At 42.3% G+C, this 15,773-nt stretch overlaps 1 protein-coding gene across 18 annotated transcripts in view; it reads right to left on the reverse strand.

Moving 5' to 3' along the window:
• The window catches only part of STX8 (syntaxin 8), a 106,402-nt gene that overhangs the window by 75,382 nt on the left and 15,247 nt on the right, over positions 1–15,773 (reverse strand). For 15 of the 18 annotated variants that reach the window (XR_012676689.1, XR_012676690.1, XR_012676688.1 and 12 more), the window contains 2 exons: positions 14,984–15,108; positions 13,426–13,518 (listed from right to left, as the gene is read on the reverse strand). Coding sequence is in view for 14 of the 18 variants with exons in the window: in XM_075169790.1 (XP_075025891.1) it covers positions 13,426–13,518; positions 14,984–15,108 (218 nt within the window). In the remaining 4 variants the exon portion in view is untranslated. Of the gene's footprint in view, positions 1–8,764; positions 10,959–10,996; positions 11,842–12,590; positions 12,747–13,425; positions 13,519–14,983; positions 15,109–15,773 lie in introns of those variants that run through there. The other 3 variants (XM_075169793.1, XM_075169796.1, XM_075169795.1) reach the window with 3 other exon arrangements.

Consider the following 15,773-nt stretch of genomic DNA (forward strand, 5'->3'; position numbering starts at 1 on the left):
ACTGCAAGCAGAGCTACATCAATAAGATGCCCAGGTGGGACGCAGGAGTTAAAGAGGCAAGGAAAGGCAAAATTAAGAGGTGCCACCCCAGTCCCCCACCCTGCTTGGGGCACTGTCCTGGACACCCCCAGTCTGGAATGATCCCTCCTCCCCGAGACACTGTCCTGGCTCGCAGCTCACTCCTGCTGAACACCGCAGTGCCGACGGACATCTCCTGCTTTCTCTCCGCCTGGTGAGCCCTACCCCAGCCTCTGAACCCTGGAAAAGGGTGAGGTTCTACTTACCCCCCGCAAGCCGAAGGCAAAGCTTGCTCAGGGAAACGTTAGCCGGAGAAAACTAAGCGGACAAATGAATAGCTGTCTATCAGAGCATCTTCAAAGAGATTTCAGAGGTCCAGCTCAGCCAAGTCATGACAGATTTTTTTTAAACTAAGGACCATCTCAGAGGCTAGCATCAGTCCCCTCCAGCACCACGTATCTATGCTACAGCAGAGATACTAGACTTCTGCAACATAAAAGCAATTAGAGGAGTTTCAACACAGTAAAATAAATCATTCACAAGTTTCTTCCCGAAATCACCATTTTTTCCACGATAATTCTCTCGCATGCAAAAAAAAAAAAAGCCCATGACAAACAATCAGTAAGAAACAAAAATCTTCTCTCCTCTCCACCCCCAAAAGTAAGACCTTGCTCTGCAGTCTTTGCAAAGGGAGGAACTGGACACTGATCACCCCTCCCCAGCGCTGTTGCAGGGCATCACAACCATGTGCATTTGCAATCAGGTACTAACACAAAGATTTGGCTGCCTTTGTCAACGGGATTTGGTTGTCTTGTGTCGCTGTTCTCTCTAATTTCAACATGGCACTGTAAACATAAAGGTCAGAGTTATATAGAAAAAACATTTTGGGAGTTTATGCCAAATGTTATCTTATTTTTACGCAGGGTCTGCCTAAAACAGACCAAAACCAAGCTTCTCAAATCTCTGGCAGTACTTGAAACCAATATTCCTTTCAGCATTTCTGCTAACCCCAAAGGGAGATCGATGCAGCAGGTTCAGCCGAGCAGCCGCGGGGAACCCTGGAGTCTCGGGTCCCCAGGTCAATCGGTCGGGCATCCTGCTTCAGAACTGGGAACCCCGTGGCCTCGCTATCCCGGGGCCAAATTCATCACTTTATCACAGACAAAGGTACCCCTTGAATTCCTAGCCTGAGCTTGGAAAAAAGCCGTCAGGCCCAGATGTTTCAGACTAAAGACTCTGGACCCAGACCAGCATTTTTCAGCAAAACTTGGTTCTATGAGAAAATTTCCAACAAAATTTTCAGATCAAAACACCACTGGAGTTATTTCAGAACAATGCTATCTACGTAGCCAAAAGACATATTTGATCGTGCCCCCGCACTTTGACGCCAGCCGGTTCGTATTACGGTACCTTTTTTCAAGTATGTGATTTACTCCCTCCATGCTAAAGCGTTTCTTACAAAACTCCATTGGGAGAGAGTAAAGAGGAATCTTGTCTGCTTCCACGTCCAAGACCTGCACTACCGTCATACTGGAGGATTATTCTAGTTCTTGACATCTAACAACAAAAGCAGTTCACTGGGGGCAACAAGTCCATCACATCCACACCCAGAGGTCATCAGGGCAATAAAAGGACTAGCGTCAGGCAGCAAGGCAGAATATTTTTCGCAGTACATGGCACAAACAGGATAACACCTATATCATCTGATTTGTTTTGGGATGCAGAGGGATAAACCACATTTTAAAACATCAGCAAGTCAAAAAAAAGATTACGCTCATAAGACTTATTCCACCCAAGCTTGCAAGGAAGTTATTTTATTATTATAAATAAAAAAAAATAATAATAACTATAGTACAATTACTTTATTCTGTTTTTAAGTGAGCTCAGGATGCTTTAAGATATCAACTTCACCATTTTAAAAGCATCCCATGTTTATGTCACATTAATTATGTTTATGACTGAAAGGCAGCTTTGAGCAAGCACTCGCTCCCAACACTCTCATTTCTGCTTCCACCCAGCTGCGATGAAGGGTGTACACGCACCCTACAAACGGGTAGCCGTGGAGCCAATTTCAGTGTCTGAGCGCAGCCCAAGTATTACCTGCCATTTCCAGGCTGGATGTAAAGCAGATTTTTACAAATATCTAAGCAGTATTTAAACGAGCTAGAAAGCCACGTTCCCCGTTCAAATGCTGCACAATAGAGACCCATCTGCACACCAGCACTTAGAGCAACCACCTTTATCCTGCTTTCTGCTCTTGCTATGGTCAGAGCACCGCAAGATGTTGCATTTCATTTTCTGGTTCTGAGAGGTGCTGAGTACCACAGCGATTCCATATGTTTCGTTTATTTATTGCAGAACAGATCAGCAAAGAACTGAAACTGCCTGGAGACTGATAAATGTGCTAGGTTCTATCAATTTTCAGTGCAAGTGCCCCAAGTAGATCTGTGTTTCAGGACGGCTCAGTAAGAGAGCGGGGCTGGAGCAGCCCAGCACCAGTCTGGAACGGCTCTTCCTCAGCAGCGCTGGGAGGTATCAGCCTCCTCACTGCATCCATCCACGCTCTCACCCGCTGCTGCACACACTTTGAATGTTTCTCTATACATCAGGCGCAACCCCTCCAGGCTACAGGAAAGGTTGCCCTGATCTCAACCCACCTCCAACTCAAAACCTGAGCTCTCATAATTGACAGTATATCCTGCTCTACCACTTCACCTCAACTCCATGCCACCGTATCCAAACTCCTTTTCATGCTATATCTACTTGGCATTAAAGAAAAAGATCTAACACAGAAGAAGCTAAAATCCTTCCGTAAAAAAACAGCTCCCACAAACCCTATAGGCACTCTGGCACTCAAACTTTCTTAAAAACCCAACATCCAACACTTAAAAACTGCAAGACAAGTCCACCCATAGTGCCACATCTATGAACTGTGCCCAACTTCTTTGGGAGCAACAAACACTGCTTGATATTTTGAGTTGTGTTGGACACCGGTCTGACATTGAACAAGTCAGCACCAGTGATTTCAGGCACAATAAGCCATAATCACCAAAGGACTCTACGACATAAGCATCGGAGAAGCAATATATTCTACTCAGTGTCTAGGAGAACAAGAAAGAAACAGCGAGGATAGTATCTCCGTGCAAAGACAGGAGGAGAGACGAGCTGGAAGCACACTCGGAGGTAATGGGAAAACCAGGAGAATCTGCTAGAGAGCGCTCACCAACCCGCTCGATGGTGAGTAAATCCAGTTCAAAGCACTCTTCGGATTCCAGCAATACCTCACGATAATAACGTGCCCAGAAACATGGGTTTCTTATTCTCTCTTGTGTTGTAACTGTTCAGGTTTCGACCCTACAAGTTTTCTGGGAAATCTATTAAAAGCCTATTAAGCATCCAACAGCCCACTCACCGAAATCACCATGACGCAAGAACATATGGTTCCTACCAAGCATGACTTTCTTTTAAGCCTGAATATCACCTTCTTCCCAACAATGCCTAGGCAAGCAGGTTATCAATGATGTGGGACAGAGCAGTCATCTGCTTTTTCCCCCACAAATCCTCAAAAAATCCTCTGAAAAGGGGAAGGGACAGAGGAAGCACTAAGTTAGTGTCTTTTAAACTGAAGTATAAACTCTTAAGCTGCATTTCATTGCCACAAATAGCAAATATTTAAAAATAAAACATTATTTTTAGGCTAAGTGGTGCTTAATGATTCAAGAATAAAATATTGCCTAGAGACAGCGATATGTCATCATTTGAAAACGCTGAAGCAGACGCACCCTGTTCACACTGAACACCAGCTCACGGGGAGCACGCGAGAAAGCATTTGGGACCCTGTCTCTAACGTGCAATTAAAACCTTCCCTGATTCAGCCAAAAAACCAAGGGAAGTACTCAAGGAGAATGAGCCAGATATAATACCTTGGTATTATCTATGAAGGTAAAATAAATAAAATTATACAGAAACTCCCATAACAGTTTCCTAGATCTTCTAGCAAAGGCTGTTCTGCACAAGACAATTTATTTCCTGCCTTTCTTTTCTGCAAGCAGCAACTGTAAGGTCAGGATATATAATTTCAACTGCTCACAGACAGGTATGTGATTTACCAAAAAGGGGCTGTAAAGGAGAACAGACTGGGTTTGTGCCTTTCTGCTTCTTTACGATGCATGACAGACAGCCACCCTAAGAAAGTAGGAAAGCAGGCTAGGAAAATAAATCCCCTCTCTATGGTCTCAATTTGAGATTTTTTGAACAGGGGGAAAAGCTAAATTAACACGGAAAAAAATCATCAGAGTGTTGAAATATCTACAATTACAGCTAGATTTTGTTTTCTTTTTAAACAGTTTAAATCAAATGGCTGAAGAAGCAGATGGGAAAAAGAACTCTCCTTTGCTAAAAGTGGAGGCTTATATCCTTATTAGAGCTTTCCATAAGCCCTGCTAGAAAACTAAAGATGAGACTTAACAAACAAGATATTTAAGATCATAATTCCTATCAAGAAATCCTAAAATGCTTAAAAAAAGTTAGAAACTAATTTTCCCTCGGCAGTAATTTCTCCAGCATTTCTGATCACCGTGAAGGCAGATGAAGGAAGACAGCTTCCCCCCTCCCCACCGTGGTGTGGGTGAGGTAGGGATTGACTAACTGTGGAAAAATCCACATAATTGAGAAGACAAATGTTGAACAGTTATTTTACGGCTTGAACTATTCAAGGAAAAACGCTAACTGTGCCAAGAGGCCAGACAGACTCATTGTGTATGTGTGTGAGTATGTAGGAGCCCAGTCAGATTTCAGAAGTGCAACGCTTTTATCCTCATCCAGGTTGTGCCTTGCTGGTTTATCTGTTTCTGTAAGCGCTGCATCAAGCTGTAAAAAAAATACTGAAAGAAAAAGTATCATCTCCTAGTATTATGTGTACATAGAGCGTAACAAAAATATACACACAGCTCGGTAGCATGACCCGCTATTAAGGCCATTTGTTGCTTCCCATGAGAAGGTCCTATTTTCGGTTGCTTAAAATGATGAAAAAATTTAACGACTCGGGCTCAAGATTCCCAACTTGGATGTCTGCTTCCAGATGAATTTAAAAAAAAAAAAAATTAAAGTTTCAGCCAAAATATCTCAGCCATTTCAGAACAATGCTGTTTTTTCCATGTTAAGACTCTCCAGTGGCCTCAGGAGCTACAGTACCCCAATGCTTTCACATTAAGACACACAGAAGTTAGAGGGAGATGGAAAAGGACCCAGAAGGGTCACTAGTTGAGCAAGAACACTGGAATACTGACGGGCAGTTTCAAAAGTGAGGATTAGACGTTCAGAAGGGGAGATTAAAAGATCAACTCAATAAAACGAGCAGAATGAGAAGCCTGAAGGAAGTGAAGTTGTAGAAGAGATAGGAAAGAAAGAGCTAGAGAAGATCACAACAGAAAGTAAGAAGTTGTCTAGTCCATCTCCTGTTCTAACTCAGCTCAAGCTGTCAGGAACAATACATGTTCTTAAAGACGTCCCACGACAGGGACTTCCTGACCTCCTGACACAGGCCACTTAACTGCTGTTGGAATGATTTTCCTGCTCCTTTTGACCTTGACTCAATCCCATTACCAAAAACCTTCTCCCTCCCCTCCCGAACCAGCTTGTTTCATTCTTCAAGAACGTTGTGTTCCCATCTTAGCCTTCTCTTCTTTAAACTCAGCTGCCCCTGCAGTTCATTTTTCCTGGTAGGTCACGTCTTAGTTTTTAAATCATGCTTTTGCCTGCCCTCTGGGCCCTCTCCCCAGGTCCACGTTGCCTTGAAGAGTTCTCACCCAACCTGCATGCTGTCCCCTCCTCGGTGCCAAGCGTGATGAAGGATCACATATTCTCCAAACAACACTGGCTTGTACAGAGCCTTTTCCACAATATTATACTATCCAGTCATGTTTAAGAGTTGACCCTATACACTACAGAATCATAGAACAGTTTGGGTTGGAAGGGACCTTTAAAGGTCATCTAGTCCAACCCCCCAGCCATGGGCAGGGACATCTCCAACTAGATCAGGTTGCTCAGAGCCCCGTCCAACCTGACCTTGGATGTTTCCAGGGATGGGGCATCTACCACCTCTCTGGGCAACCTATGCCAGTGTTTCACCACCCTCATCATAACCAGCATCTTCCTTATATCTAGTCTAAATCTACCCTCTTAGTTTAAAACCATTCCCCCCTGTCCTGTCGCAACAGGCCCTGATAAAAAGTCTGTCCCCGTCTTTCTTATAAGCCCCCTTTAAGTACTGATAGGCCACAATAAGGTCTCCCTGCAGCTTTCTCTTCTGCAGGCTGAACAACCCCAACTCTCTCAGCCTTTCTTCATAGGAGAGGTGTCCCATCCCTCTGATCATTCTTGTGGCCTCCTCCGGACCCGCTCCAACAGGTCCATGTCTGCTGAGGATTCCAGAGCTGGACGCAGTACTCATCTTTAATGTGATTAACCCTTACAGAAGAGTCATGCCTTGCAGGTAGCCTGACTGAATTTCCCTCTAGCTTGTCCAGATCATTTGGAGGAGTTCAAGCATTACTCCCAATCTAGCTGCAGTCTTTCCCATTTTTGTATTGCGTGTGTGTTGCATAAGTACGCTGTGTACTTCATCATCCACGTCCTTAACAAAATGTTGAACAGAACCAGACAGACCTACACAGCCCAACTCAATACAGCCTTCTATTCCAATTATGAACCACCAATTCCTAATTTCTGAATAGAATTATCCAATCAACATCACATCTATTGAAAATTACTCATTTAAATCCATGCTTCCATAGACTACTTATGAGAAAGTCTCAGGAAACAGCATCAAATTCTTAAGTCAAAATGACACTTAATTTTTTTTCCCCTACTCATAAGGCTCTTCCTCAGAGTAAGTCCAAACTCATTTGACAGAACCGACTCTTAACAAGGACTTACACGAGAGCCACCGCAGACTTGTCATCTCATCAATACTTACAAGTAGTTTGCTTTGTTGTACCAAAGTTCTCCCAGCAGAGTTTGACTGCTAGAAACCCATCCCACCAGAGCTGAAAGGGAGCACAAAGATGCTTACTCCTTATTCTTACCTCTGCTGTCAGCAACTGTCCGGGAAGCCCACAGGCAAGACATCTCACCTCTCTCATGCTGCTCCACATCATCCAACACGGGTAAAATTACCCTGTCAGCCTATGTCGCAGAGCCCCCTGTGTAGGTGTTCTCATCTGGCTGCTGACCCAGGCTTGGAGACAGGTCCGTACTGCAGTGGCTTCCCTGGTTTTTTCAGTTTTCTTTTTAAGAACACCAGGAAATTTTATAGATAAATAAACTGGAAACACTGAAGCAGCAAAATCATGTACTTAAAAGGTTAGGAAATGCTATAAATAATACTATTTTGTGTAGATACATTTTTTCAATCCAACGCAAACTCAGTGTAACCTCGGTTTTCATTACACAGCTCCTTCAGCAAGCAGTACAGGCAGGGCTTACTTCCTTGACAGATATTGAATATTTTTTGTTTTATCCCCACCATCCAGCACAAGGCTGCATTCCTTATGGACTGCATACAGCTCCAACTCTGCTCTGAAGAGTTAAAAGCTTCCTCCCAGACCTTCCAACAATGGCCCGCCTAACAGTAAATACAAGTGTATTTTGATTTTGACAGCTTCCTTGGGAGATGAAACACTATCATCCCCAAGTCAGAAGGAAAAATAAGAAAATTAATAGCTAAGGTTTATTTTGGATGTTCAGTAAAAGAGGGTTTGAACCTCTTTTTAAAAAGACACATATAAATCAAACCTTATCTACCCTTCCAAACAGAACTTCGTATTCCCCAGTACTTCATGGGGGATCTTTAAAGGTCCCCTCCAACCCAAACCATCCCATGATTCATTACACCCAGAGCACAGCCCGGGCCAATTTTTGTTAAGTGCTAACGCTCAAAACCTCTGCAAACCAGACCCTGCGATACCAAGTCAGACACACAGAAGGGAATCGCTTCTGAAAAAGCTTGGTTAAGATGGGTTAACCACCATCACATGGAGCTGCTGGGCAAGAGCAGAGATAGTTTTACACTCTAAGGGTGTTGCTGCCACCACAAAAACCTCTTACAACCCTTGCTTACTCACTAAACATTTACCCACACCTGGAAGAAATGAGGCAGAGACCTTACAAATAGTTTTTGTCACCACATATATTCAATTCAACCCCAGAAGAGACGAGTCTTACACACAAAACAAGGCACGACCTGCAGAAAACACCGTGCAACTGTTTTAAGCCTACAAATACGTGCAAGAGTGCCATCTAACCTCAATTTTGGCATTCCCCAGGTTCTGAGTGTTTATATTGAGACTAAGTATTCCACTAGTTAGATCGCACATGACAAAAAAGCAATGTTTTAACACAGGTGTTAATTTTTCCCCTAAGAAGGGTCAACTCCAACTAAACAGCATGCAATAAAGACGGAACATTTCCCCAGTAAAACTGAAGTCGTTTCTATTCCATACAATAAGCTCGGGAAGCAAAATAAAAATCTATCTGCATAGTACAAGGTCAGTCAGGCTATGGATAGTTATTTTACATCTGAATATTAAAAACATATGCTTCTCTGTAGAGGTTTTTAGAAAACTTGAACCTGCATTTCTCAAGGAATGCTGAACACCTTCAAATCCCAGCAACCAGAGGACTTGAGCCATCTCTGAAGGGGGTCAAAGCGTGCAGGCTTGTAAATCTATATGATGAAAACACGTAGTGTTTAGACAAGATGATGAACATTTTTTTAAAATTTAAAATTTAATCATTTCTTATTTACAAACTAATCCTAACAATGAGGTAATATATCCACAGCCCCATTGGTTTTATTCTCATAAGTCAAACATATTCCATGCACGATGCTAATTAGTTTGTATTATAGCAAAAAATGTTCTTAATAAGCAGAAACGTGAAACGACTTCAGGGTTCCTTTTTGATTACGCAATAGCCATGTAAAACAATCTTTAGGAGAAGCATTTTACTGTAAGTATACCTACTGGGCTGCCTGCACCAGAAGAGATGGGCTTGTGGCTGAACACTGTCCTAGGAGAGATGAATCACATCCCCGCTGCACTATAATTTCTGATGTTATTTTCAACAAGTCTCTGCATCATCAAGAATACTTTCACTCACTTGCTCTGATTTTACAAGAATACTTCTCTATGTGTGTATAGAGCAACAGCTAGAACAGGGCTTCAGTCTCAGGTGGAGTCTCTAAATTGCATTTTGATGGGAGCGTGTCAGGTTAACAAAAATCGTACACCAGGCAAGTCACAGGCTTTGACCATTGAACTGGCACCAAAGGAAAGGCTGAGCTGAGTTCACCTGGGAGGCTTGTGTGCCACCCGCTACGACCAGAGGTGACACAGCAACCTTTATTTGCAAAGCTATTAAAATAAAATAAAATACATAATACTTCAATTTTTGGTTGGTTTTAGAAATTTGATTTTGACAAGAAATTAAAAATGTTACATAACCACGTAATTAAAACATCATTATGACAGATTGTTTACTTAAAATAAGCCATTTTGGTTAAGAACATCTTGGATATTCACTCTGCATACAGCATTCTCTTGACCAGTAAAATGATATAAACAATGGTCTGGTTTTGCAGCTTATCTATTTATAAACATATTTATGCTCTGACATAAATTTTAAAGGAGCCAGAAGCAAAAGAATCCATCCTCGATGGTGTATACCAAATGGAGAGCAACACGGTAAAAATGCCAAACACGACAGATTTTGCAAATACCAATATTTACCATCCGTCACAGAGTACTATATTCTCATGCAAGCATGCCACAATGAGAAAACATCATCTCTATAAGGGTAAAACAAACAGCATTCAGAATTTCTGAAAGCATTCTACCAAAATTATTGCACTAGATTAGATTGCCTCATCAACAGGGCCAGAGGCCATTTACACTATTTTCTTTCTTTATTTTTTTTTTTTTTATGTAACAGATGAAAGGATTACAGAAAGTTTTCTGGGGCCAAATTTGGAATTAATGATGGGAAAATTCTTTTGCTAATCCCCCATCTCTCCCACTGCTAGCAGACTCCCGAGGCTGGAAAAAACCAATGTCTCCCTGTACCCTGCTTCTACTTTGCTCATCAGTGCAAAATACTACGCTCAGGAGGTTTGAAAAGGACCCTCGGCTTTGAGCAGAGCCATAAAATCTCAAGGACAGAGCTATACTGAAAATCTGAGTAAAGAATGACATGAGACTCCAATTAAAACTTGGACGCATCGCAACCGAATCAAAGGATGGGACTCATCTGCTCAGGGCGGATGTCTGCCAAGCAGCCACCTCCATCCGAGCCCAGGCTCGCTTTACGATTACTGGGGAAAAATGGGCTTTTCCAGGACATGCCGTGCTCTGCCCCGAGGTGGACGTGTCAGGCAGGCTGGAGGGATCACACCTGAGCGATCCCTGCTGGTGTCTGCTGACTACGGAGGAAGCTCGGAGGGATCGGCCGAAAGATGGGCGTTGCAGGGACGCGGAGCTAAGCGAGGCTGGCATCACCCAGCCTGCCCGAGAGGGACCGACTCTTCTGGAGAGCACGGCAACCACCGCAGCCGGGCCCGTTTGCAGGACGCCCTCTTACAAACCTCGAACATTACTCCTCAGCAGTGCCTGTCAGCCCACCAGTGAAGTCAAAATAGACACCGCCAAGCAACTACCCTTCTAAAAGCAAAGTTTAATCATTTTTCAGTCATTTAACAAACACAAAAGAATTTACACGTACCAACTCTACTCGAGAAGTAAACTTTGCATAATTAATCGGGATGCCTCCAATACTTGTGCATCTGCAAATGCACAGCTACACCAACTGGCACTCAAGGGAAAATGCCTCCGGCCACCTCAAAGAGCTGGGAAGTGCAAATATCTCAACTGAGCAGAGATCCTGAGCTGCTAGGGAAGGAAAAAAGCAGGCCTGAATAACAAGTTGTCTGGAAAATAAGTACAGTTACCCAGCTCCCTAAAGTCTGTTTCATTAACTAGCAGACTACTTCTGAATTAAGCCGTATTTTATCATAACGCCAGAACAAGCTAAAAGCACCTAATTAGTTGCAGAAGGTGGGAATATCCAAAGCAGGTCAGGGAAATGGAAGTCAAGCTTCCCACAGAAACGGGCAATTTGATGGCAAATTTGACTCGAATAAAAAGAAATATTGATGCAGCACTTAATAAAGATGAACTTCCCCTGCCTCCCCACAATACAGACGATGCCATTATCACTCAGCACTAGGAAGGAAAGAGATTCCGAGTAAGGGGAAATTACAGGGCAGTTATCCTCATCAACCTGACCGAGTAACAGCGACACGAGGCTGGCAGAGCGCCTGAGAAGTCTGTAGATAGTTAAGCACCGGGCATAAAATAAGATGCGTAAAGGGAAAGTAGCCCCTGGAAAATATTGCTAGGGGTTTCAGCTTTTCCAGTGTGCCAGTGGCAATGAAATGCCCAAGCATATCCCCCTGTATCTGCAAAAAAAAAAAAAAAAATGGGAGTTCCACTTGCTCAGTAGTGTTGAAGCCAAGTGCTGAGTGATCTGGTCCTCCATCTGTAAGAGTCAGACTATTTCCCACCTTTCTCAGACGGCTTAAAGATCGACAAACGACACACTCTACATGGCTGGCAGGTTTTATTCTCGTGATTCTAGGGCAGTGAGAAGCAGAGGCAACTCGGCGTTTTCTCTTCCCCCAGGATCTGGCCCGCAGTCAGCAACAGGCAATCCTCACCACTTTTTACTCTGAGCACTCGGGAAAGTTTCCATCTTTTGAGAAGGAGTTGCCTGTAGCTCAAAAAAGAGCTCACAGGAAAACATTAAGAATTTTGCTCTAGGCTTTGTAACTATCTGTAAGACAAACAAAACTGGCATTATTTGCATTATTTGTAAAAAGGAGGGTTAAATGCATTCCCAATTTCGCAGATGTTTCAAGGCTTCATTGCTAGAAAAAGTCTGGCATGGTCACGCAGAAATGCAATGGTACAATACACATTACCTTCAGGGTCCCAAAAACATAAGGATTTGGGGAACCTCCCCCTACCCCCAACAGAGGGAAATGGGACACAGATCATATATTTTCCTGATGAGAAACCAAGGTTTCACAGAGAATTAGTAAACATCCTCATGCTTCCCACCTGTTTTCTATTTAGAGCAAAAAAAGCAATTAATATGGCTTTTTAAACAACAGTTAATAGAAGAAACTTAGGAAACTGAGATTTCTAATTGAAAATGTCTTTACTCACATGAGGCAGAGGATCAAAACATGACAAGACCACTAAGCATAGTTTCTCCCAGCTGCACAAACCATTTCTTAACAATCTTAAGATTAATACACAAAGACATATTCTAGGCATTTCATACCCCTCCTGGATTTAGCCATGTATGCAAGGCAAACATGAGAAAGCTGTCCCCTTACTTCACTCTCAGCTGGAACGGAGCTCCCAAGTAGCACTTCATGTTACGTGATTGTTAATACGGGAACCCCCTCAATCTGAGCAGACACGCAGAGAAATACAAGGGGAAAAAAATATAGGTCCAGGAAGAAGCCGATTTAAGCGTATCATTTATTAGCAAGTAAAAGGACATTTACCTTCTCAGTGGTTAAGTACAACACAACCCAAGGATAAACCATATGGCTCAAGTCTTTGTGCAAGGGAGAAAGCTGGCAGGGTTCCACAGCTCTAATTGAACTATTACCATATCATAAGAAATGAAAAAGTCAGAGAGACTGGAGGATCTGCTCTCCTAGGCACAGTTTATGTCATGCGAACAATTAAGTGAGTAACAAAGCGTATTTAACAGGAGAGCAATTCCACCATTTGGATACTGGCTCATTTTAAAGAAAATAGGTACTCTTCTAGTTCAATATTGCACTTAATTTGATCCTACATTCAATGCCATGAAACCTTCAAAATCCAAATCATTTGTAGCAAAGAACACAACGCTTCTCCTTTAATCGCTGGCTCAAGACTTTTCCATTTAGTTAATAAGGAAAGACACAGAATAAGAATGCTCAAGTGAAACCCAGCAACACATAAAAGCTTACCATAAAAACTATCGTAAAACTGAAAAATGCAAAAGATCGAGTACAAAATTAATTACTATGTACAAACAGTCACCAATCTTTTCTTTCAAAAGGCAGCCTTGATAAAAATATACCAAGTCTTACACATTGTACACACACAACGGGGAATGTAGTGAAACACAATAAAACCACCAGGTCAGGAACAGATAGAATCTGTAGTGGTTGTTCGTACATAAACCTCTGTAGGCAAAAAGCAGTGCAGTTGTATGAGGAGTGAAAAAACAAAAAATCACAATCTTACATAAAAATGAGGCAAAATGAGTCTCTATGAATCCTTTTCTTACCATTCTGTTCATCCAGCTCATTCCCAATTTCCTGCCCCATTTGCTTTTGTCGGGATATGATTGAAGAAAGAGCATCGAGTCCAGCATCTTGCTCTGCACCAGAAAAATATATAAAATTACGTGAAAAAAAATTGCTGATATGCCAGGTTACATACCATAAAAGATGTAGAAATAAAGAAAAAGATCCGCTCTGTACTTAAAGAGTTAAAATGTATTAAGAAAAATACATCAACACAACAGGAAAATGAATCCTTATGGCAAGAGCACTCTTAAAATAATGTAAATGATGGGTAATTAATTTGTCTGCTCTGGCTGGGACATTTAGCTTAAGGTCCCAAAAAAAAAACCCAAGAATTCAACATTCAGCTGTTACTCAATCATAAATGCAGGAGATTTTCTGGCACACGCATAGAGATCCCTGATTAGCCTTTTTAAATTTTCCAAGAAACTTTTAACATGAATAAAAGACAAACAGGTGATGCAAACACCGAAGAATTCAAGTAGATTTTTAAAGCTGCAAGAGGATACAGAGTGCACGGAAGAGAGCCTGAGACAGAGGGGACACAGTGGGGGCAGCTAAAGTTTGACATGCTCCATCAGCTCTGCAGACACTCCTTTATTAAGATCCATATCACCTCCGCTATTCCCTTTTGCAGGTACCACGGAGTCCTTAGTAAGCACCTTAACCAAAACATGTAGCTCTCCTTGCCTAAAGTCGTCAAGAAGTAGAGATGCTGGAGGTTGGATTGTCAGTGGTTTGACAAACTGAAAAGCAGCGATGTTGCACAGAGCAAGACTGCCAGGCGGCTGCAGCCCGGGACCAAAAATTGTACAGGATGGCCAGAACCCCCTTCCCTTCAACAGGATGAAGGTCTGGCCCCCAATACCTCTTTCAGCCTTCCCAAGCGATACCTACGGTGTCATTAAAAACTGGAGCTTGAGGCTTCTCCTGGACCATCCAAAATAGAGTTCATGCTATTCTCCCGAACTGTAGCTATAAATGTTGTTTCACATGCAGACTGACACGGGCCTTATCTGGAGACTGATTTCATTTGATCACTTCCAACACTTCAACCGCATGGAAATTACCTCATTAACCACCTGATGTCCTCAGGCTGAGGTTCTCCAACACTTCCAAAGTTAGAGATTCCTTACAGATGCTGAGGGCTAAAATCTAAAGACCCTTTTTAGATTAGTTAATTCTCACCTCGTTCCAATTCAACAATACATCTAACACACTCCAGCCTGAAGCACAGCAGCAATACCACTACGCTCAGTGCAATTAATGAGATCTCCACTGCAAAATCACGAATATGGTCAAAACCAGGAATGCCCTGTAAGGTCTTTGAAAATTTGATTTAAGAAGATGCTTCCAGTTAAGACTATTGCAAGCACAATACTGCTCCTGTAAATACATAACACCGCCACCTGGAACTATTACGTTTGACATCTCCAGATAATAAAACTTCAGCACAGGTTATTGTATTGACTTTCTAATAAGGGCTCCTCTCAGAGTCCTAGCAATGCTTATTAAAAAAAAAAAGAAAGGCTTTTGTACCTTCAATGATCCTTCGCTGCTGCTGCCTGAGATCGTCAAAGCCAAGCCCTCTGGTTTCCTCAGATTCTTCCAAGAGCCACGGGTTGGTTACACCTCGTTTGACCCCTCCCGTCATTAGGCTAGATCTGAAAATAACTTCAGTAAGTAATTTTTAACACAAAACCCACTCATCATATAATTTCTGCTCGCAAGGCTGGCTGACAGAGACGGAAGTGTATGTATTTGTTGCACCCCATGTGATTCTCTGCAATCATAGAAGAAATTAGCCAAAAAGACTCCGACGATCTCCGGTAACAAATACATCTCGCAGGCTCCGTAACACTGCCTGGAAATGGTAAAGCAGGCAAAGAATCCATTTTGCAGTGAACAATTAAGCTACATGGTGAAATGTACACCATACATTGTATAATATATTAAATATTAAATATTGTTTGCATGTAGAACACACAGCATTCAAAACTGCTACAAAAAGAACAGGGTTACCAGGAATACACATATTATTCACGTATTTGCTATGTGATCAAAACACAAACTTATAAAAACACTGAGGTACAGTCTGAAAGTTTCCAACAGTGAAAGGATCAACACACTAATACAGATGCAAATAATTTTCTGCAATCCTGACCAAACCTAAAAGGGAACATTTCTGCATTTCAAAAACTGTAGATGGAAGTTAGTTACCATCCTGCATTTCCTGGTCTGGCATCAACATGAACAAGAAGCCAGGCACACACACTCTTAAATGAAAGAGTAATCAAGTTATGGGTTTCCTTTTGAAAGAATTATGACT

This window comes from Calonectris borealis, chromosome 20, assembly GCF_964195595.1.
Source record: "Calonectris borealis chromosome 20, bCalBor7.hap1.2, whole genome shotgun sequence".
NCBI lineage: Eukaryota > Metazoa > Chordata > Aves > Procellariiformes > Procellariidae > Calonectris > Calonectris borealis.